The 23,077-nt window shown below is 37.6% G+C and overlaps 2 protein-coding genes and 2 non-coding genes across 4 annotated transcripts; 2 read left to right on the plus strand and 2 right to left on the minus strand.

Moving 5' to 3' along the window:
* The first annotated feature begins 4,810 nt into the window (after positions 1-4,810).
* TRNAG-UCC lies at positions 4,811-4,881 on the plus strand. Its single transcript has one exon. It is a non-coding gene; the product is annotated as a tRNA-Gly (tRNA).
* Positions 4,882-5,809: 928 nt separating this feature from the next.
* On the minus strand, positions 5,810-8,028 carry LOC109207924. The gene is made up of 2 exons (XM_019370922.1): positions 7,901-8,028; positions 5,810-6,319 (listed from the first exon to the last, which is right to left on the minus strand). The coding sequence occupies exons 1-2, from the start codon at positions 8,013-8,015 to the stop codon at positions 6,075-6,077; spliced, it is 360 nt and encodes a 119-aa protein (XP_019226467.1). The 5' UTR covers positions 8,016-8,028; the 3' UTR covers positions 5,810-6,074.
* Positions 8,029-10,060: 2,032 nt separating this feature from the next.
* TRNAG-UCC lies at positions 10,061-10,132 on the plus strand. Its single transcript has one exon. It is a non-coding gene; the product is annotated as a tRNA-Gly (tRNA).
* A 102-nt stretch (positions 10,133-10,234) lies between these two features.
* Positions 10,235-13,375, minus strand: LOC109207923. The gene is made up of 3 exons (XM_019370921.1): positions 13,150-13,375; positions 11,649-12,023; positions 10,235-11,130 (listed from the first exon to the last, which is right to left on the minus strand). Exons 1-3 carry the CDS (start codon positions 13,286-13,288, stop codon positions 10,430-10,432), a joined length of 1,215 nt encoding a protein of 404 aa, XP_019226466.1. The 5' UTR covers positions 13,289-13,375; the 3' UTR covers positions 10,235-10,429.
* Positions 13,376-23,077: the final 9,702 nt, after the last annotated feature.

Here is a 23,077-nt window from a genome sequence, read left to right on the forward strand (position 1 = left end):
TTTTGTCTTTTAGTCTAAATCAGAATTTAATTTCTAGTGAGATTTACTAAATAGCTGGACCACTAAGCTTTGGTTTAAAAAATTATGTACTTTTTTTCTTGTATTACAAAAACTAGTGCTTACTTTTCTAAATAGGTATTATATTATGTATATATTTTTGATATTTGCTAACATTATTTTTTGGTAATATACAACAACAACCCAGTAAAATCTCACAGGTGGGATCTGGGGAGGGTAGTGTGTACGCAGACCTTACCCCTACTCCGGAGAAATTGAGAGGCTGTTTCCGATCATTATTTTTTGGTAATATATGAGAAATAATTCAAGAACTATGATCAAGTTCTATTTCCAAATTTTATATTACACTTTTAAACACATTGAAACTTGTTACCCTATTCTTTATTTTTGTTGGAATTATGGTAGAAGAAACGATGCAAGATTTCTAGTACTTTTATTCTTTAAGCATATAGTTTTCGAAGTTCACTAACCCTACTAATCTAATTTACGCCATAATGCTCATTAAGGAGGGTAAAACATTTCCAACAAAAAGATTCTCCAAACTCAAACTCGAGACATTTGTTTAAGTAAAATATTAGGATGACACATACACATGCAAAAAGTTATAATATTTCTGATAGTTCTAAGTTAGATCAACCGTATCCAAGCTCCGTGGCTAGTCTGCGCTCTTTGGACTTTTCAAACTTAGCGAACTGAAACAGGAAGGAGAGGTTGCTCTAATTCCGGAACGAGGACCTCGCGTGGAATGGGCGCAACCTCGGGCTCGGGCAGAAGCGAAGTCAAGATTTAAAGTTTATGGGTTCTATACTTGAATTGATAGCTCGTCTTAATTATTGGGTTCGCAATAAAATATTTATATATATTTAATAAATTTTTTAATACAAATACAAAGTTCAAGTAAAATCTACTAAGTTCGTTCAAACCTGTATCTAATACTCTAGCTCCGCCGCGAACATAGTATTGTTGGTATTAGAGGCACAATGCTTATTGCCGAAATGCTGTTTTGTCTTTTTACACACAAAATGTTAAAAATTTGTTGGAAGAATCGTCCATCGAGCAAAATAGAATTGAGGATCTTGGCTACATTTGATACCTCTAAGAGAAGCTTTTCAGATTTTGGTTCTTTTCTGGCAATATATGAACAAATAACAATAGAGGGAATTTTGTATGAATAAGAAGAGTATATACATTGGAATAATGCGATGTGGGAGTAAATTAAATCCATTTTGAACGAGGTCGACATCAATTTATAAGATTGTTTTGTTCTTTTCTGAAAAAAAGAGTGAGAATCTTCACGTGACTCTAACCTTCAACTTATTGGCTACAGATTTTTATTTTTTTTTATTTTTCAGTCATTGCTCTACTTAAGAAAATCGATAGTGTCTTACTTACTCTTCATGTGATTCGAACCTTCAACTTGTCAATTGGCTGTAGAAATATTCTATCGCTAGAGTAAACCTTGCCTGTCAAAAATAAATAAATAAAATTACATGGCATATATGACATATCCGATTACATGCAATATATATATATATATATATATATAAGTCTATGAACAGTATACAACAAGGTGTTTGTAGTCCAACGGTTAGGATAATTTCCTTTCAAGCAATAGACCCGGGTTCGACTCCGGCAGACGCATTGCTCTTTTGTTTTTGTAAATGCCAAGGTATCCTTTTTTCTTTTTTCTTTTTCTAATGATGCATGTATCATTTTTTCATTACAACGCCACCCGCTTTCATATTACACGATTTTCATTTTGTTGACTCTTGTATTCACGAGACACATCTTTGACAAGTTGAAGTTTTAGAATCGTTATTTATTGATTAGAGGTGTTTCGACTCACAGCAGACGCATTACTGTTTTGTTTTTTTATACCAAGGTATTTTTTTTTTCTCCTAATGATGCATGTATCATTTTTCATTACCACGTCACTAGCTTTCATATTACACGCTTTTCGTTCGGTTGACTCTTGTATTCACGAGACACATCTATGACAAGTTGAAATTTTCGAATGGTTATTTGTTGATTAGAGTATCTAATGAAATTTCATATCGTGTTTGAAGGGTTATCTATGTATTTAGCCTTTCAATATCTTTCTTCTTCCATAAGAGATGGGTTCGAAATTTTATTCTGATTAAATTGTTGATTCGAATGTGGAGATTAAAAGGAAAAGAGAAAAATTTAAAGCAGGTCGCGCTTACTGTTAAAAAAATCCTACAAATTCTAAATTGACAAAAAGAAGCAGCATAAAGGAGGTCTGACCAAAATGAAGGGTTGTTTTTTGGGAAATTACCAGCTATGTCCATTTATAAGTAACTCATTACAAAAATTGGCCAATTGATAAAATATTACTAATATTAGCCAAATTAGCCAATTAGCTATTTGCAGCAAAAAAATATATCAAATTTTTGCTTTGTTTTGAGTGAGTGTTATTATAATAGATTGGACACAACTTAAGGAGCTTGAAGCTTAGTTTGGGATGATTTGGTGAAGTTTTGAGGTGGTTTGAATTGAAAATTCGAAGTAAAAGCTGAACATGAAAAAAAATGATATGTGTATCACATTGTGTATCATTTGTGTATCACATATGTATCATATTTGTATCAATTGTGTATCACATGTATATCCATGTATACCTATGTGTGTGATACATGCGTGATACATGGTTGATACATGTGTCGCAGAAGACTTTTTTGAACTCTATTTAATTACGAATTTTGATACAAAACCAGTCCAAATCACCTCCAATCTTCCTCAAATTTTGTATATTGACTTATCTATATATTTTCAATGAATTTCAACTATACCCATTGAAAAAGTTCTTTTTTTGTTTATATTTTTGAAATATTGTATAGATTTTTGTATTTCATCACCTTATTTGCTACCCCGTCCATGAAATTTCGTTTCCGTCTTGTATCTAATGTTGCTAATCACGCTTAAAAATATGAAAGGTGATTTTTGCATGTGATTCTTTGAGAGAAAGAACCCTATTATTTGGTTTTTCAATTTTTGTTGGCTAGTTTTGGTAAGTCTATGACTAATGGCTAGAGGTTGGTAAGTTGAGATTTATTTGGGACATTTATGTAAGTTTCCCTTGTTTTTTTCCCTCTCTAATTCTTATTTTGTTTTATTTTAGTTTTTTATTCATACACGTGTATAAGTGGTGTTCTAATTGATTTGTCATAAACTAAGGCCACCTTGTTTAATAGGAGTGGCTCTTCTAATAAATCAAAGTAAAGTCCACGATAAGTGACCAAATTACTTTTTTATTTTGGTCCAAAATAAATATTCATTTATATAATCAAGAAAAAAATAATTTGTTTTTCCAAAATTACCCTTATGTACGTATGCCTAAAAAGTCATTTACTCCTCACATTTGAGAAGAGAAGTACTACTATAACTATGGTGCACCATTTAATGAAGGGGTAGTTTAGTCACACTAACTATTTTCGTCTAGAATTTAGTATTTTTTTAATGAATGTGCCCAAAACAAATTGATCACTTATTGTGGATCGGAGTAAGTACTTGAATTCTACAATAGAAGATCATACAAAAACGGGCACATTTACTATATCAAAATGCTGTAACATACGACAAAAAAGTATTGTAAGATAGTTTGACTCGGCACGGAATTTAAGAAAAAGAACTTTTGAAACTTGTGGTGTTAAAAGCTTAAGGGATAAAAGTTTTGTGGGGCCATGTCAATTGTATATGGTTATAAAAAGCTTCTCATTAAGATAAAATGCAGAGTTTAACGTTGAATTATTTTCAAATTTAGTAATGTGTCATTTATTTTGGAACATACTAAAAACGAAAGTACCTTATCTAATTTGAAACGGAGGGAGTAGTACTTAAGGCTTCAGCTAAACTGAAAATTTTCAGTACTTAAGTGATAGATTAACCTAATAGCATACCACATTATAAATAAAGTTGAAATTGTGTAACAACGTGATCTGCTGTAACACTGGTTAATTCCTTCTTTATTTGAAAGAATCAAGGTTCGAACCCTGGCAGCTGTAATAGTTTTTGTGTTTTTTTCTTTCTTGTTTTATGCAAAAATAAAGACAAAATTCCTTTTTGGGAGGGGAGGAAGGGCCTTGCTCAGGACTTAAAATTCCTCTTTTTGTTTTGAATTAAGATCTCCCCACCGACTTATGCTTGTTAATCACTTTGTTTTCAAGTTTCACACGGTAACAAAGATGGTCGTGATCTGTCTCTGCAGGCAAAGGCGGGCCCAAGATTTTAACGTAATAGGGCACCAATATTCTGCTCACCCCCTAACTGATTTAAATTAATTATTTTTAAGGTATATACATAAAAATATATAATATTTCTACCGAAATTTACGAGGTCCGGTGAACCTCAAAGTTACACATAGGTCCGCCTATGTCTGCAAGGATATTTGTGTTTGTTTTATCTTTTGAGAAAGGAATTTGTATTTGTTTTCTTTCACATCATTACAATGAGAGGCGTAAAAAATTCAGAGGCGGACGCACACCTTAACAAGAGAGGTCACCGGCACCTGGTAACTACCGTAAAAAAATCATATATACATGCAAATGTCTTCAAAAAATAGTCAAATATTAGCTTAGCCCCCCGTATCAATATCTATGAACAATGATAAATTTATATTGAATGTCATGGTGCTCCCGCGATCACTGAATCCTTGGTCCGCTTCCGTTCATTGGGTGCTCTTACCTCATAACACTGTTTCCTAGCATCATGTTGCTTAAAATATGGTCCACATGACATATACGATTATATCTAAAACTATTTACTATTATACAAAGCGTTTGTAGTCCAACGGTTAGGATAATTGCCTTCCAAGCAATAGACTCGGGTTCGACTCCGGCAGACGCATACCTATTTTCCTTTTGATTTTTGATATTATGTTTCCTCTCTTCCAAAAAAATGAACCTATTACCATTTAGGGAGTCAAACAATTTTTTTTTGCTCCTCCCTTAACCATGTGGGAAACCAAAAAAAAAAACTACTTATCTAAAACCGAACAACGTGTAAGAAAATTTTTAAAAAATTTACCTTTTCTTTTTCTAAAAGGATATAAAGAGTACAGGGAGCTGCCTTAGGTTACCTAAGTTAGGTATTTTTATAGGACTTGAGATACATCAAAGATAAAGAATGAAGAATTTGAAACATTCAATATCCAAGAGCAGAAGGAACATATAACTTTTAAAATAATACAAAAACTGGGAATTTTACTATTTCAGAGTCTCAAACGGCAAGTGAGATGACATCCAAACATGAAAAGTCACTTAAAGGAATGACAAATAATAAAATATGAGGTCACTAACAAAAGCATATATCAATAACAAACTCATCGCAACAACAACGAAAACATACCCAGTGTAATCCCACAAATGGAGTTCGGGTAGGATAGTGTGTACGCAGATATTACCTGTACCTTGTGAAGGCAGAAAGGCAACAAACTCATAGTGCACACACACACAACACAACCAGTAAAATACCACTAGTGGGGTCTGGGGAGGGTAGAGTGTACGCAGACCTGACCCCTACCCCGGAAGGGTAGAGAGACTGTTTTTGGGAGACCCTTGGCTCAACAGAAGAGACAATAATATCAAAAAAGAAGCAAAAGAATAGGTCCGTAACAACAAAAGAAACCCGAAAAATAATAACAGTGTCGTAAGATACATCAAATAAGTTGTAGGGCAATAACACTGGCAACAAACTCATAGGATTTTCCAAATTATTGACAAAGTACAAATCTTTGTTATTGTTGGATGCATATACAACTGTAGACAGATCATACTAAAGTGAACATTTATTGATTCTATACATCTCCATGTCTGTAACTTTGTATTAGCTATATACATGAATGTGCAAGGAATACTAAGAGTACAGTATCATTTGTTTTCTCTTAAACCTGTTATGGGTCGGAATGCAGCCAAGAACACAGATACCTTGGACAACAGAAAGCTGATAGTCCCAAGCATGAGATCTTTCGGTGTCAGCACACTGGAAATGTCTCCGAGGGCATATTTTGCTGCAACTGTAGTAACTGCAGTTACTTGAAGTCAATTCTGAAGATGGTATACCATCAATCGACCTCTCCACGAGTAATAGATATAGAAATCCTCAGTAACTGAATATGGTCTAAACTCCATCATGGAACTATCGCTTTTCCCACCGAGCAACACATCCTCAATATCAAAGTCATACTGGACAGCAGTACAGTCGAACAAATTCTTCTCATTTCCTACTGACTCAGAATTTAGCAGGGAAATGACAGTTATGCTCATGCCTCCAAGTCTCCGCTGACCTGCTTATTCACGTTGGAACAAAATATAGAGATCTCATGTTTGTTAATTTCCTCTTTGATGCTTAAATATGCATAATAGTAATCAAACTAATAGTTCACAATGAGCATCTTTTGACAAATTCATATTCTCATTTAGTCGCTAAAATAATGACCTTAGTCCAGGTCCAATTGACAGAGATACTGAGAACTAAGCACCGAATAAAGGATCGTTTGGTTGGGAAACAAGTTACCCCATGATTAATTATCCCGGGAGTGTATCCCACCCTCCCATAGGGATAAAAATAACACTACAATCCCGGGATTAGTTATACCACGATTTTATCTCAACCAAACGTGGATAAACTCATCTCAAATTTAATCCTGGGATTAATAATTATCCCTCATACCAAACGAGCCCCAAGTGTTCACCAGTATATGCCGAATTCTGAATCCCCATACCAGCAATCTCCTTTAAACTTGTCATTCTTCTTGTTCTATATGCAAATGATGTGACCATTTACTGCAAAATACTGGTGTAATCTTGATGAATGCTACTGTTAAGTAATCAGGATTCTTACTGGTTTGAGATAGATTATCTTTTTTCTCACCTTTTGAGATATATTCAAGCAGAGTGTGAAGTGTATATTGAGGCGACTACTGTCAAAATGCAGTTTGGTAAATATCAAAATGCCAGATGTACTTTTCGGATAAATATGCATGTTTGTTAGCCCCTAACAATGAGACTTGACGAAGGTCGGGCAGAATCCGTGTCAAGGGCTTGTACATTGCCCCTTGACATGGGTTTGTGGAAGTGTTGACAAGCAATGTGCAAAGCTGGGTGTGTGTCTAAGTTGGTGATGGGCTTAGGCAGGTCAGCTAGGCAAGGTGCCTTGAGTGTTGGCGAGGCAGCCTTGGTTCGTGGGCATCGACAATGGCAACGAAGGCCACTTGACAAAGGCATGCGTGGATCAGTGGGACGACTAAGTTTATGGCAAGGCGTGGCTATAAATTTATGGGCGAGGCATGGTCCAAAACAAGGCAAGGCAGAAGACTAAGTGTGGGCAAAAAGCTGGAAGTCAAGTGTGCAAGGCATGTGACGGAAGTGGTGTGCAAGGCATGTGCTTTGGAAGTTGAAGACATGTGCAAAGCACATGTGCAGTTGACTCTAATGCTGAAGACAAGTCCAAATTCGTGGGAAGAGTTTGAATTTGAATTCAAACAGATTAGTTATCCATGTTTGTAGGTCTGTCATGTGCATGGCACATGGTTTGTACTGCCCCAACTGCCCCTTTGTAAAACTGCCATAGGCAGGCCCCTTTTTATGTGTATTTTCGTTTGGCATTTGGCAAGTAGCATATTTTGTGAGCCATCCAAACGTGAGTCCTTTGTATTCTGCGAGAGTAATAAAGGTTGGGTGATTTTACCCGTAATTCTGTGTGTTCTTAAGTTTGGCTAAGTCCTGAATAATTCTAAGTGTCAGGCTGTGTGTGCGAAAAGTGAGGCTGAGTGGCTGTGTGATTGCTACTGCCGTGCAGTGTCAATATTGCGAAAAATTGGCCCTGTACAATTATGATCCCAAAGTCTTTTTCTGGATATACTAACCTGATTCTGGGCTGATCCAAACAGCTGCAATTTTTCCAAGCTTAGGTCCTTCAAATATGAATTCATCCACGGAACCTCTTTGGAAATGGAGAAGATCAGAGCACTGTGACTGCATAGAATGGGCATCTTCCCGGCCAACATGAGAAGCTGAAACAAACAAAAGAAACTAGCATAAATATATGAATCTAGATAGAGTGAGATCGTCAACTCTGGTTCCCTATTCAGCGGAAATCAGCAGATTTAGAAGCTAACAACGATTGTGCATTCGCAGAGGTTATTAAATCGTTCTATCCAACATTACTCCTCTCTTTAATACCTCCACCTTCATGGGAAATTTTTAAACAACCCATACATGAAATGAAAATATGTTTTGCTCATTAATTTGCTAGCTGATGGATTACTGAAATCATGAAGAAGATGCAAGGTGTTTGGAAAGCAAAATGTAACAATTTTATCAAAATCCTGAGAAGTCAACACAAAATTTTCTCACTTCCTCTGAACCATGCAGATCAAATATGACTACAGCAAAATCAAAATGTTATGCCGCAATTATAATGCCAGACCTTTGTTCATCGGTTAGGCACATATGACGAGCTTGAGCCCTGCTATGAACAAAAGCCTGATATTTCAGTGGAGAAGCATAGAGGCACTCTAGTACAAATACCTTGCCCTCTAGGAAGACTGATTCCAGCAAGCGATTCGAGTACACTTGACTTTCCAGAGGACTGATCTCCAACCACCGCAATGGTTGGAAGCTGAATGCCTTCTTGCATGATGTTGAGATGCCTAAGCTTGTCAACACAGTCGAGAAGGGGTCTAATTCTATCGTTCAAGGATGAAATAATGGGTGCATGAACACCAGAAGTTTTTGGTTCTACTACTGCAACATGTTTTGGATCAACAACTTGTAGTGGATATTCACTAGAAGAAGAGCCATTCACCATTTGCCCGAACATCATGGTTAGTACAGTAAGGTAAACTATGTTCTTGTGGTTTTGCTGTAAGGTGTAGTTTGGATACTGGTTGTTAGATCAAAGTCTTGAATACCATATGATTCATAATATCCCTATTTATATATGTTTGATCATTTATGTGCATTTATTAAGTGGAATTAATGTTTTTGTTTCCCCTAAAACACTGATCTCATTGACTAAGCATGCCTATTGCTTTTTCAAGACAATCTGAAATACTTGAACTTAAGTAGACTTTATGGTTTTGTATACCCCAAATATATAATTCTCATCGTTTCAAGAAACTGTAACATGCTTTGAACTTCTTGTTCCAATGAAGACAATTAATGCATCACAAAAAACACTACTCCCTCCGGTCCAAAATAAGTGATTTTTTGGATGTTTTCACACAGATTAAGAAATCCACCTTTTAACATTAATTAGCAATGGAATTGACCATATTAACCTTTACTATCTCACATAAACACTCCTAACACATATTCCAACACTATTTACTCCAAGGACAATGTAGGAAAAAAATAATTAATTCATTCTTGAAATCTGGAAAAATCACTTATTTTGGACCGGAGGGAGTATAACTTCTTCTATGGATAGTGTGAACAGCATATCTAGAGCTTGTTGTTTGCTTTTCTCAAGACATACTTACTGTAATTTATTTCTACCTCCTGTTCATACTATCTATCTTTGAACGTAAATTGAAGGCAAAAAGTATAAAATAATCAACAGCATTCGACTAGACTATATATATATATATATATAGACAGCTTATTACTAGTAATTCTATTTTCTTGTCAACTACAAGTACTAAAAGTGTGCTTTTGATAACTTCTTGGATTATCATCATCTCGAAAGAGACGGCAAAGTGCAAGCCTTTTCATGGGAAATCTTCCATTTTAATTGTTATCGGAAAAATTCCCTGTAGGCTTCTGGCCTGAGTTTAGTCGCCCCACAAGTTCAAAACTCGGCTACGACTAGATTCGACCCCATGACGTGTGGCTAATTATACATCACGTGTTGCATCCTGACCACTGAACCAAAACATGGAGGCTCATGCCAAATGTTCCATTGTTGGTATAAGTTCATTGGGTACTATTACCTCATAACACTGTTTTTCTAGCATCATGCTGCCAAAAATATGGTCCACATGATATATGCGATTATATATGCACTATGAAGTGAGTACAACAAGGCGTTTGTAGTCCAACGGTTAGGATAATTGCCTTCCAAGCAATAGACCCGGGTTCAACTCCCGGCAGACGCATATCTGTTTTCCTTTTGAACTTACGGGCATTTTCCAGACCAGCCGATATCCTCTGTAAGATTGACTCACCATTTTAATCTATCAAACATGAAATGTCACTTGTAGAAATAAAAACATCTCGAGTTTAGCATTTTCCAAATTATTGACAAAGTACAAATCTTTGTTATTGTTGGATGCATATACAACTGTAAACAGATTATAACTAAAGTGAACATTTATTGATTCTATACATCTCCATGTCTGTAACTTTGTATTAGCTATATACATGAATGTGCAAGGAATACTAAGAGTACAGTATCATTTGTTTTCTCTTAAACCTGTTATGGGTCGGAATGCAGCCAAGAACACAGATACCTTGGACAATAGAAAGCCGATAGTCCCAAGCAGGAGATCTTTCGGTGTCAGCACACTGGAAATGTCTCCGAGGGCATATTTTGCTGCAGCTGTAGTAACTACAAGAGCCAATACTATGTTTAACACTGAACCTTTGAATCCTTTATTGGTCTGATCAAGAGTTTCTGTCCTTTTACTTGAAGTCAAGTCTGAAGATGGTATACCATCAATCGACCTCTGCACGAGTAATAGATATAGAAATCCTCCGATACCACCTGTTAAGAAGGCGATTGCAGCCTTTTCCCCGGCTAAGAATGCAATGGACGAACCAGCAATAGTGAGGATTGCATCATAAAGCAACAAAGATAACTTCAAATCTGCATATTCCTTCATGGTGTCTTCATTTGATATCTTCTGAGTGGCAAGGGAAGATGATGGCGAAGTTTTCTCAGTTAATGATAAAATGTTGTCCTGGGAAAACTCAGTAACTGAAAATGGTCTAAACTCTAACATGGAACTATCGCTTTTCTCACCGAGCAAGACATCCTCGATATCAAAGTCATACTGGACAGCAGTACAGTCAGATAAATTCTTCTCATTTCCTACTGACTCAGAATTTAGCAGGGAAATGACAGTTATGCTCATGCTTCCAAGTCTCCACTGACCTGCTTATTCACGTTGGAACAAAATATAGAGAACTCATGTTTGTTAATTTCCTTTTTGATGCTTAAATATGCATAATAGTAATCAAAATAATAGTCCACAATGAGCATCTTTTGACAAATTCATATTCTCATTTAGGCGCTTATAGTCCGGGTCTAATTGACAGAGATACTGAGAACTAAGCACTCACTAAGTGTATCACTAGTATATGCCGAAGTCTGAATCCCCATACCCCCAATCTCCTTCAAACTTGTCATTCTTCTTGTTCTATACACAAATGATGTAATCAATTACTGCAAAATATTGGTGTAAACTTGACGAATGCTACTGTTGAGTAATCAGGATTCTTACTGGTTTGAGATATTCTTTTTTTCCCCACCATTTGAGATAGGCTTAAAGAGAGTGTGAAGTGTAAACCGACTACTGTCAAAATGCAGTTTGGTGAATATCAAAATGCCAGATGTACATTTCGGATAAATATGCATGCAACAGTTTGATCGGCTTTTCTGGATATTCTAACCTGATTCTGGGCTGATCCAAACAGCTACAATTTTTCCAAGTTTAGGTCCCTCAAATATGAACTCATCCACAGAACCTCTTTGGAAATGGAGAAGATCAGAGCTCTGTGACTGCATAGAATGGGCGTTTTCCTGACCAGCTGATATCCTCTGTAAGATTGACTCACCATTTTCATCTATCAAACAAAGCAGGACTCCAGAGTTTATGTCGGTGAGATCTGATCCATATGCACTACTTGTTTGCAGCTTGACTTTGTACAAGGAATCGGACTTATCCAAATTTGAACGATTGAGCACGTTTTCCAGCGACCAATCTCCGCCAAATTTTATGTCAGTGGCTGGTAAAAGTCGGGAAGGTTTTACATAGTCCCGGAAATCTGAAAAATTGAGTTGCATGATTAAAGTGAGAAGCTGAAACAAAAGTACTAGCATGAATGAGTGAATGAAACACCAGAGTCTGCACTTTTTTAGCCATATATGAATCTAGATAAAGTGTTTGTTCAACTTTTTCTCTATTCAACTGAAGTGAAAGAATAACCAGAGCAGATTACATTACATAGCTGGACACCAACTTCATATATTTAGAAGCTAACAATGATCGTGCACTCATAGAGGTTTAACGCATCAAATCGTTCCATTCAACATTACTCCTATCATTTTTTGACAAGTTTTATTCACAAAAGTGGCACTCGGGAAGTGCTTAGACTAATCCATGTGATCATCTCAATCCAAGATCCTCTTTATCTCTACGAACATTTGAACTTTAGCTGCAGCTGACAGGTTTTTACTTTTTAGGCACTGCATAAAACTCCCCACACGTGTTCAAACTTCCATAAAATTTCACAAAATTTTTCCTCAGCATTTTGAACTCTCCTGATACAAATAAACAGAAAACCTAATTCACATTTTTTGATATCTATCTCATTTCCCTCGTCACGACATAAAAATTTCAAATCACAAACTACCCCCAAGTGAAAATACCTCAACATCCTCAATAGTACTCTTTCCCAAAGCTTAGCAGTAAAATTGTTGGATTTTTTAAGAAGATGGAGCAGCAAGAAGATTTAAAGTATTGATTGAAAATTGTCCCTCATAAATTTTATTAACCAAGGAAGGCTTTAAATAGCCAACTTAAAAACAGAATATGCCGAAAAAATATTCAAATTCAAAACCTAAACTATCTCAATAAACTTATCTAATTAAATATTATAAATTTAAACAAAGACTCCTCCTACGACTGAACTACTTATTATTCTAGTAAATCAAATATCAGTAGTAACAACTAACAAATGCAAAATCCAACAAAAATATCATCAACTATTTCCAAGTTAGCTCATAACCTCATACTAATAAACATAAAAGTTGCCATTAACAATTTACTATAGCAACAAATTTATCACCATAAAAAGTTACAAAACATTATCTATAACACCATGAAAAGTTACAAAACATAGAAAGGAAAAAAAAAAGTTTAAAACTTTCCAATTTCCTTCCAAAATGTACCTTGAAAGTCTGATTTTTTTATGTGAATTTTCCAAGAACAACTGCAAATTCTTCTTATACGAATTGGGTTTATGGAATTCCTCACTGGAATTGCACTTTGAGTTGCAAAGATCAAATTTTTCATAGATAAAGACTCCATTTTTAGCTAATTTCTGTTCAGAAAATTGAGACTTTTCATTAAGCTGGTTTTCATTTTTAGAGTTAGAGAAGCGTATGGAAATGGAACAACTAAAATATCTTTAAGGCCCAATCTAAAAAGCCCAATAAACAAACATTTGGCCCATCTTGATATTTGGGTAAAGCCCACATAAAGAGAAAGCCCATTGTGACTTTTTTTTTTTTGGTTTCCCACCCGGTGTCCGGTACCCGCATTGGAGCCCGACTATATCCGGATTCGCGCCGCGCAGGGCCCCTTTCGGGGGGCCATTGTGACTTCTACATAGTGCTAATCGCATATGGAAAATTATAGGGAATTTTACCTCCTATAGTAAAATTATACACCTTATTTATTATAAATCAAAATTATTTTAAAATATTATTTTTTATAGCTATCTTTTATATTTTATAGCAAAATAAGTAATTATGGTATATACTACCATTGAGGCATGAAATAAGGCATGAAATACGCTATTTATGTTTTCCCTCTCTCTTAGATAGCTGGACGTACCTACTTTTAAGGTGATTGTCGTTACTGTATTCATGAATACATGGCGCGAATACATGTAAATACATGCGCGTACAGCTGGACTGCCCTGATTTTAGGTATTTTTTACTACTGTATTCATGAATACAGCAGCGCGAATACATGCGCGTACAGCTGGACTGCCCTGATTTTAGGCGCTTTTTTGCTGCAGTATTCATGAATACATTGCGCGAATACATGCGCGTACAGCTGGACTACCCTGATTTTTAGGCGCTTTTTACTGTTGTATTCATGAATACAGCAGCGCGAATACAACGAATGCACTACTGTAACAACTGAATAGTAGCTATAGGAAGTAACTATGTATATGGTAGCTATAGAAAGTTAATAGCCACTAAACAATAGAAGTTTCTGAAAATTCCTCAAATTATACTGTGCAAATAAGACAAAAATATATCTTTTTGCTTATATATAAACTCTTGAATCCCATCTAAATTATGACAGTATAATACTTTCTTGAATTCCCTATGACAAAAGAGTTGAAACGACAATCACTCGCGTGCTTCTAATAGAGATTCAATCTATTTCATGAGGAAAGTTTGGTAGGTAAATGATCATAATTCAAATTATACTGTCATGATTTTAATTATTAGAATTCAATTATATTGTCACGATTTTGAATATTAAAAAAGTTCTGACTTAGATGTGATGTGATCTTTTAAAAATAGTAATGGCAATTTCTTGGACCGTTGAATTCTTTTAATATAGGTTAAGTGAAAATATTATAGCAACAATAAAAAGAGGAAAGAGATATAGTTTTTCCTTTATGTTTTTTGGTAACATTGCAAGATGAAAAATAACAAAAAATCGTTGATTTATTAGTCATGCTTTTTTATTTTACTCAAAACCAATAAACAAGTGAGATATTTTCTTATATATTAGGTGATGGCGTGGTTGAGGGAAAAAAAAAGAAGAAATAAACCTTATAGCATACAGTTTTGTTTAGACTTTCTAATCATTTTATCAATATAAAGGGTGTGTTTGGTATGAAGGAAATTTTTTTCCGGAAAACGTTTTCTAATTTTGGCTTAAATATTTTGAAAAATATTTTCTTCAAATTGGAGGAAAATGTTTTCCCTATCAAAAGAAGGAGAAACATTTTCCAGAACTCTTCTTCAACTTTCCCCACCCCTATTCACAACCCCCACTAACCTACCCCACCCCAACCCACTCCGGCCACCCCTCACCCCTCACCCCCTACCCAAACCCTTCCCCCTACCCAAAATCTTTCCCCCACCCTACCCCCATCCATACCCTTCGCCCTAAATAAAAATATTATTAAGAGTACTTTCTTTTCAGGTTGCAGATAAATTACTTTCTTTTTCATTTTAACAAAATGATTATTTTTTTCCATGATGCAAAAAAGTGTTTTCTTTCATTTCAACAAAAAGTATTTTCTTTTCATGATATAGAAAAGGTATTTTCTTTTATTTCTTTTATTTTAACAAAATGATGTGGTAAAAAATATTTTGTTATTTCAACAAAATGAGTATTTTTTTCATGTTGTAGAAAGAGTACTTTTTTAAAACAAAAAAAGAGTATTTTCTTTTTAGTTGTGGAGCAAAAATTTCAATATTGTTTTTGTGTGAAAAAAGTAAAGCAACACATTAGTTCCTTTGGATTGTATGAACTTTTAAAGAATAATTAAATTCTTGAAGAAAATAAAATCCTGAAAACGTTGGATATTTGGGTTGTGGTGGGGGGATAGCACAGGATACATGGGGATTTGGGGTGAAGAGAGTAGCATAATTTTTTTTTTCTAACCAAAACTTTCTACTCTCTAACTAAACACTAGAAATTATTTTTCAAAAATTTTTTTACTTACCAATCAAACAGAGAAAAATAAGTGATAAAACCACTCATTTTCCAGGAAAATATTTTCCATGGAAGATATTTTCCTTCATACCAAACACACCCCAAGTCTATAATATTTTGTAAAGGTACAAATAAAGTATCATAAATTTTATCTGAGCCTGGCCAAAGATTCGGGCTGGCTCGGAGCTCGACTAAAGCTAGACTTGATTCAACTTGAATCAATTTCGATCAAAATTTAGCGATAAAAAAGCTCAGTTAGAATTCAATTTAGTAAAATTCGAACTAGACTGAACTAACTCATTACATCGGTTGAGCCATATAATAATTACTTTAAAGCTAAACTTTAACAGTAAATTATCTATTCTCAAGTTGGCTCGTAATCTCACAGGAGTATTACAAAACATCAATTAGGGGTTGTTTGGTAGGAGTATTAGGGGAAAATAATATATGTATTTGCTTTGATACTAGTAATCCTTTGTTTAATAGTATTTTTCAACCTATATATAACTAATATATGTATTAATTATACAATCTATTTGATATTATCCTATGTATAACTAATACATAGCAAACTATGACATTAGTAATACTATTATTTTTACTACATGGATAAGCATGTATACACTCCTATGCAATGCATGTTATACACCAAACCAAACAGAATCTCAGCATAACTAATCCCAATATTACTAATACACTCTATTTAATACTATTCTTATACAAAGAGGCGTATCCAGTGTAGAAGTTATGGGTTCAACTGAACCTATAACTTTTGCTCATACCCTGTATTTTTGCCTAAAAAATTATTAAATATGTACAAATAATAAATTTTGAACCCATTAAATTAGATGAGATGTGATAGAATTGCGAATTTAAACTTATAAAGTTTAAATCCTGGATCCGCCTCTGCTTATACACCCTACCAAACCACCCCTTAAAATAAAAAGGCTGAAGCCTTTCCTCGGTGGACATCAAATGTATACACATAAACCTTAGCAAACACAATAACAATAGATTTGAGACTAATATCATTCCATGTGTGCTTCTAACAGAGTTTCAATCTATCTCATGAGAAGCGTATGGAAATGGGCCAACTAAAATATCTTCGAGGCCCAATATAAAAAGCCCAAAAAAATCTTTGGCCCATCTTGAGATTTGGGTAAGCCCACATAAAGAGAAAGCCCATTGTGACTTTTATAGACTGCTAATCACTCGGGAAAAATTATACTGTACAAATAGGACAAAAATAAATCTTTTTGTTATATATAAATGGTTGAATCCTACTTTCATGGAAAAAGGTTTTAGGCCTCATTTGTTTGCACTTATTGGAGGTTTGAATCTTAATCATCCAAATCTCAGACATTAAGTGCGTTTGTTTTTAAAGTCTGGATCTTAATTATTTAGATCTTAATAATAAAGTGTGTTTGTTTTTTTTACTTCACAACCACTTAATGAGTCTGAATAGATCTGTATGATTAAGATCTATAACAGAGACTTAATTTCATTAAGATGCTATCACATATTCAATATTAATTGCCGCCACCACCTACCATAATCAACTACCACCATGCTGCCGCCACCACCACCACCACGACGCCACCATCATCCTCAATCATTGCCGCCACCATTATCGACTATCACCACCCACCATCCCACCACTCGGACCACCATTATTCTCACCCACAATCAATACTTCATCCACCTCAACTACCACAACTAACCACCCCGTCACCATCAACAACCACAACCGGCACCGCCCATCATTATAACCTACCACCACCCACCCACCACCACCATCCTCAATCATAATCGCCACCACTAAATTATTTTTCTAACCAAAACTTTCTACTCTCTAACTAAACACTAGAAAATATTTTTAGATTTTTTTTTACTCACCAACCAAACAGGGGAAAATAAGTGATAAAACTACTCATTTTCCAAGAAAATATTTTCCATGGAAGATATTTTTTTTCATGCTAAACACACCCCAAGTCTATAATATTTTGTAGAGGTACAAATAAAGTATCATAAATTTTATCTGAGCCTGGGCAAAGAGTCGGGCTGGCTCGGAGCTCGACTAAAGCTAGGCTTGATTCAACTTGAATCGAGTTCGATCAAAATTTAGCGATCAAAAAGCTCAGTTAAAATTCAATTTGGTAAAATTCGAACTAGACTGAACAACTCATTAGATCGGTTGCCTCCATATAATAATTACTTTAAAGCTAAACTTTAACAGTAAATTATATATTCTCAAGTTAGCTCGTAATCTCACGGGAGTATTACAAAACATCAATTAGGGGTTGTTTGGTAGGAGTATTAGGTGAAAATAATATATGTATTAGCTTTGATACTAGTAATCCCTTGTTTGATAGTATTTTTCAACCTATATATAACTAATATATGTATTAGTTATACACTCTATTTGGTATTTGTGCACGGTAAAATCGGGGGATCCAATTTCCCCGTCATTATGATGCCCCACGAACATACTTCCCGAGGCTCGAGACTTGGGTCGAGGCTCACCCTCGATGGTTGTCGATGCTCGACCTTGGGGCAATGCAGATCAACGGACAATGAAAGTACGGGGTAACATGTGGGATAGGAAAGGCACCCAGGTCCGCTTGACTGGGGCTACCCGGTCGGGCGCCGGTCATGTCCCTCGGTTTGGGGCGTGACATCTTTACTCAAAAGAAAGAACAACTTCGAGTGGACTCCAGAATGCCAACACGCCTTAGAGGAGTTGAAACGATATCTGACTAGACCACCTCTGCTCCATACGCCAAAGGAGGATGAAACAATGTATCTATACCTGGCCGTATCCTAAATAGCGGTAAGCGGTGTGCTGGTCTGAGAAGAGCAAGGTACGCAATTTCCTGTTTATTATGTAACCCGGACCCTAGGGGATGCCGAAACTAGATATCCACACCTGGAAAAATTGGCTCTCGCGCTAATAAGCGCCTCGCGAAAATTGAAGCCCTATTTTCAATGCCACCGTATTTGCGTTCTAACGACATATACTCTCCGGAGCATATTGCATAAACCCGAGCTATCGGGCCGATTGACTAAATGGGCCATCGACTCGGGGGGTATGATATCGAGTATCAACCTCGAACGGCCATCAAGTCCCAGATTCTGGCGGACTTCGTGGCTGATTTTCGCCTCCCCGTACCCGAGGTAGAAAAGGAACTTTTACTAAAATCAGGCACGTCTTCCAAGGTATGGACCCTGTTCACTGACGGCGCCACAAACGCGAGAGGATCTGGACTCGGTATAGTCCTGAAGCCACCTACAGGCGGCGTAATCAGACAATCTATAAAAACTGCAAAATTGACTAACAATGAAGCCGAGTACGAGGCTATGATTGCAGGTTTAGAACTGGCCAAAAGCTTGGGAGCCGAAACCATCGAGGCAAAATGCGATTCGCTCCTGGTAGTAAGCTAGGTGAATGGGAACTACGAAGTTTGGGAAGACAGGATGAAGAGGTACTTGGATAAAACACAAGTCGCATTACGTCGTTTCAAAGAATGGACCTTTGTCCACATACCTCGAGAGCAGAATAGCGAGGCTGATGCCCTCGCAAAACTGGGATCATCTGTTGAAGAAGATGACCTACTCCCTGGGGCTGTCATTCAGCTATCTAAATCAGTGGTCGAGGAAGGTCATGCCGAGGTTAACTCCACCAGCCTAACATGGGACTGGAGAAATAAATACATTGATTATTTAAAAGATGGAAAATTTCCCACAGATCCAAAAGAATCGAGGGCCCTGCGAACCAAAGCAGCCCAATTCTCGCTCGATGAAAACAAGACTCTGTACAGAAGAACCTTCGATGGCACCCTAGCAGTATGTCTGGGGCCAGGGGATACAGACTATGTACTCCGAGAAATTCATGAGGGTACTTGCGGAAACCATTCCGGCGCTGACTCCTTAGTCCGAAAGGTGATCAGGGCATGCTACTACTGGGACAACATGGAAAAAAGACACCAAGGAATTCGTCCGAAAGTGCGACAAATGCCAAAGATTTGCCCTTATGATTCACCAACTCGGCGAACAACTGCATTCGGTCTTATCGCCATGGCCATTCATGAAATGGGGAACGGACATCGTCAGGCCCCTGCCAACGGCACCAGGTAAAGCTAAATTCATTTTATTTATGACTGATTATTTCTCAAAATGGTTGGAAGCGTAGGCCTTCGAGAAAATAAGAGAAAAAGAAGTAACTTCATCTAGGACCACATTATGTGCCTATTCAGGATTCCCTCCGAGATAACATGCGATAACGGAAGGCAATTCATCGGAAGCAAGGTAACACAGTTCCTGGAAGATCACAAAATCAAGAGAATCCTCTCGGTGCCTTACCACCCGTGTGCAAACGGCCAGGCCGAGTCCACAAATAAAACCATCATCCAGAACTTAAAAAAGAAGCTAGAAAGCGCCAAGGGAAAGTGGAGAGAAATATTGCCCGAAGTGTTATGGGCATACCGAACAACTTCAAAATCAAGCACAGGGGAAACACCTTTCTCTCTAGTATACGACGCCGACACTTTGATACAAGTGGAGGTCGGGGAGCCGAGCGCCAAATTCCAACACACCACCGAGAGTTCGAACAACGAGGCCATGACAACGGCCCTCGAACTACTAGATGAAAAACGAGAAGCCTCGCTGGTCCGAATGGCCGCCCAAAAGCAAAGAATCGATATGTATTATAACAGGAGAACAAACCTCCGATATTTCGGAGTTGGGGACTTAGTCCTAAGGAAAGTCACTCTTAACACCCGAAACCCTAATGAAGGAAAGCTAGGCCAAAACTGGGAAGGACCGTACCGTGTCCTCGGAGTAGTCGGCAAAGGGTCTTATAAGCTCGGTACCATGGAGGGCGAACAACTTCCGAGTAACTGGAACATATCAATGCTAAAATGGTATTATTGCTAGGGCATCCGATTGAAAATTCCGAAAACACCCTCGAGCAGGCGTTGCACTCTTTTCCTTCGATCGAATTTTGTCCCTAGAAGGGTTTTACCGGCAAGGTTTTTAACGAGGCAACGACCATAAGCTACCTAAAGAGGCTCAACAAGTATTCAAGATTTCTTTTGCTATCCACCTCGAATACTGGGGGGCATCCCCCCGAAAAGCCACCTACTCGGGAAATTCAAGATATCTCAAATAGGGCATCGATAGGAAAGTAATATACCGGGCCAAACAGTCGAATGAACCGTGCCCATATAGAGCAATCGAGCCCTTAACAACAAAAACATGTATACTTGTACCAAGTAATCGGAGAATACTTTTTCATCAAAGCATTTCACGCTTCAAAAGAAACTCGACGTCCTAGCAAAAAGGACTCCTGTGTAAAAAAGGTCCTAAACACTCGGAGACTAGCGTCAATAATTCGACACCTGAATGACCCCCGGGTCGGAACTCCAAACTTATAAGCCCTCGACGAGGCAACATCAAAATCATAAAATGTCTAAAAAATTGAAAGTGTCTCGAACACTCAGAGATTGGCGCCAAAATCTCAAAAAACCACATGGCCTCAGGGTCGAAGTCACCGAAATCGTAAGCCCTCAATGAGGCAATATCAAGCTTACAATTAACGACCCCCGAGCCAGGATACCCTCGATGACTCGGGGAGTGTCGCCAATCACCATTCATTAAAAAACCCGAGGACATAAGACCCCAAGCAGGAAGACTCGGTCTCGTAAAGACCTACATAAGGCAGCAACAATATCTGTAAGACCCCGAGCAAGGCGTGAACTATACTTGTACCAAGTATCTCAAAACTGTAAGACCTCAAAGGCATGAAAATTTTGTAAGACCTTATTAAAGGCATAAACCTGATCTGAAAGTTAAGGCTATATATTGAACTTTTAAGACCCCTAAAAGGCATACCCTCGATATAGACGCCTAAACTATTTCACTCGGGATCAAAAATGGCTCCGGCCAAGCACAAATGACTACGGTCATAAGGCTGTACCACCCAAGCTAACGCGACTCGGGGACGCTCGACCGTCGCTACAAAATCACAAGCCTTCAATTACTTCGAATCTACTTGGAAAAGAACCGGTTAAATAGGCTACCCTCGACATAGGCAAAAGAGCTTCGACCATGTCAGCTCCACATCACAGGCTTCGAGATACTCAGCCTCCGAGCTAAACCTCTCGGGGTGCTCGATCATCGCCACATAACGACTCGTAATCGAGGTTTTTATTGAACCATCGAAGAGTATAGAAAAAATTGTTTCAAAAAGTCCTTAACGAGGGAAAAATAAAGCCAATAAAGGTCGCTTCGATCAAAGGCGTAAGAGCCATTGTCGCCAGCCCGCATAAAAGGCCGCATCGGCCCGAGGCGTAAGAGCCATTGTCGCCAGCCCACACAAATCCAAAAACTTGAGGTTCAAATGGGCTCAAGTCGGAACTCAACTCGGAGACTGAACCCAAAATAGTTAACTACATATGCCTAAGAGCAAGTCGTAAGAGCCATTGTCACCAGCCCGCATAAAAGGCCGCATCGGCCCAAGGCGCAAGAGACATTGTCGCCAGCCCACACAAATCCAAAAACTTGAGGGTCAAATGAGCTCGAGTCGAAATACGACTCGGAGACTGAACCCGGAACAGTTAACTAAAAATGCCTAAGAGCGAAAAGCATTAGAGCTCAAATGACGGCTTACGTTGAAGGGGCATACCGACCCGATATGTACGAGTCACTGTCACCAACGCTAAGTTCAAAGGTCGTGCCGGCCGGATGCATAAAAAAGCCAGGTCCGAGGGTTTTACTCGAGGCCTGGGACCTCAGGTCGAAAGTCAAGATACATCACATAGTATTTCCGAAAAACAAAAGAGAAAGAAGGGGTTGGAAATAAAAAGCCTTCTCATGGCCCATAGAGGGGATGTTTACAAGTATTGAAAAAAAACCCTTACAAAGAGAGAAGCGAATATAATCCTAATCTATCATTGAGCCTACATCTTCGATGGCTCCACCAAAGGTTGCACCCCAACAACTACGGGTCCTTCAGCGGCCCCTTTTCGACGGCCTTTTCCCCTCTGGGGGCTCTGCCTTCATTTTTATCACCTCCCGAGCTACTGCCCGGCACACCACCGAAAGCAAGCAAGACAATATTTTTCCTCTCTAGGGTCTTCACCATCCCGAGTTCGGCAGGCAGAGTGATATCTCCCACATTTACATCCCCAAAAGCCTACCTCCGAGATCCCGATTGAGGACGATCCATATCTCGAGTCAATTTCGAATCAGCCTCCTCAAGCGCCCTCCCGGTTCGATCGATTGTCGCAATGACATCCTCTCTATGCAAAGATATAAGCGCCTCGTCTTCAGTTTTGATCCCGGATAATGCAGCTACCAGCTCAAAATGGAGACCTCTGTACTTGTCACTATCCTCCCTTGCGTCACTAAGCT

Source organism: Nicotiana attenuata, unplaced genomic scaffold (assembly GCF_001879085.1).
Source record: "Nicotiana attenuata strain UT unplaced genomic scaffold, NIATTr2, whole genome shotgun sequence".
Classification (NCBI taxonomy): Eukaryota; Viridiplantae; Streptophyta; class Magnoliopsida; order Solanales; family Solanaceae; genus Nicotiana; species Nicotiana attenuata.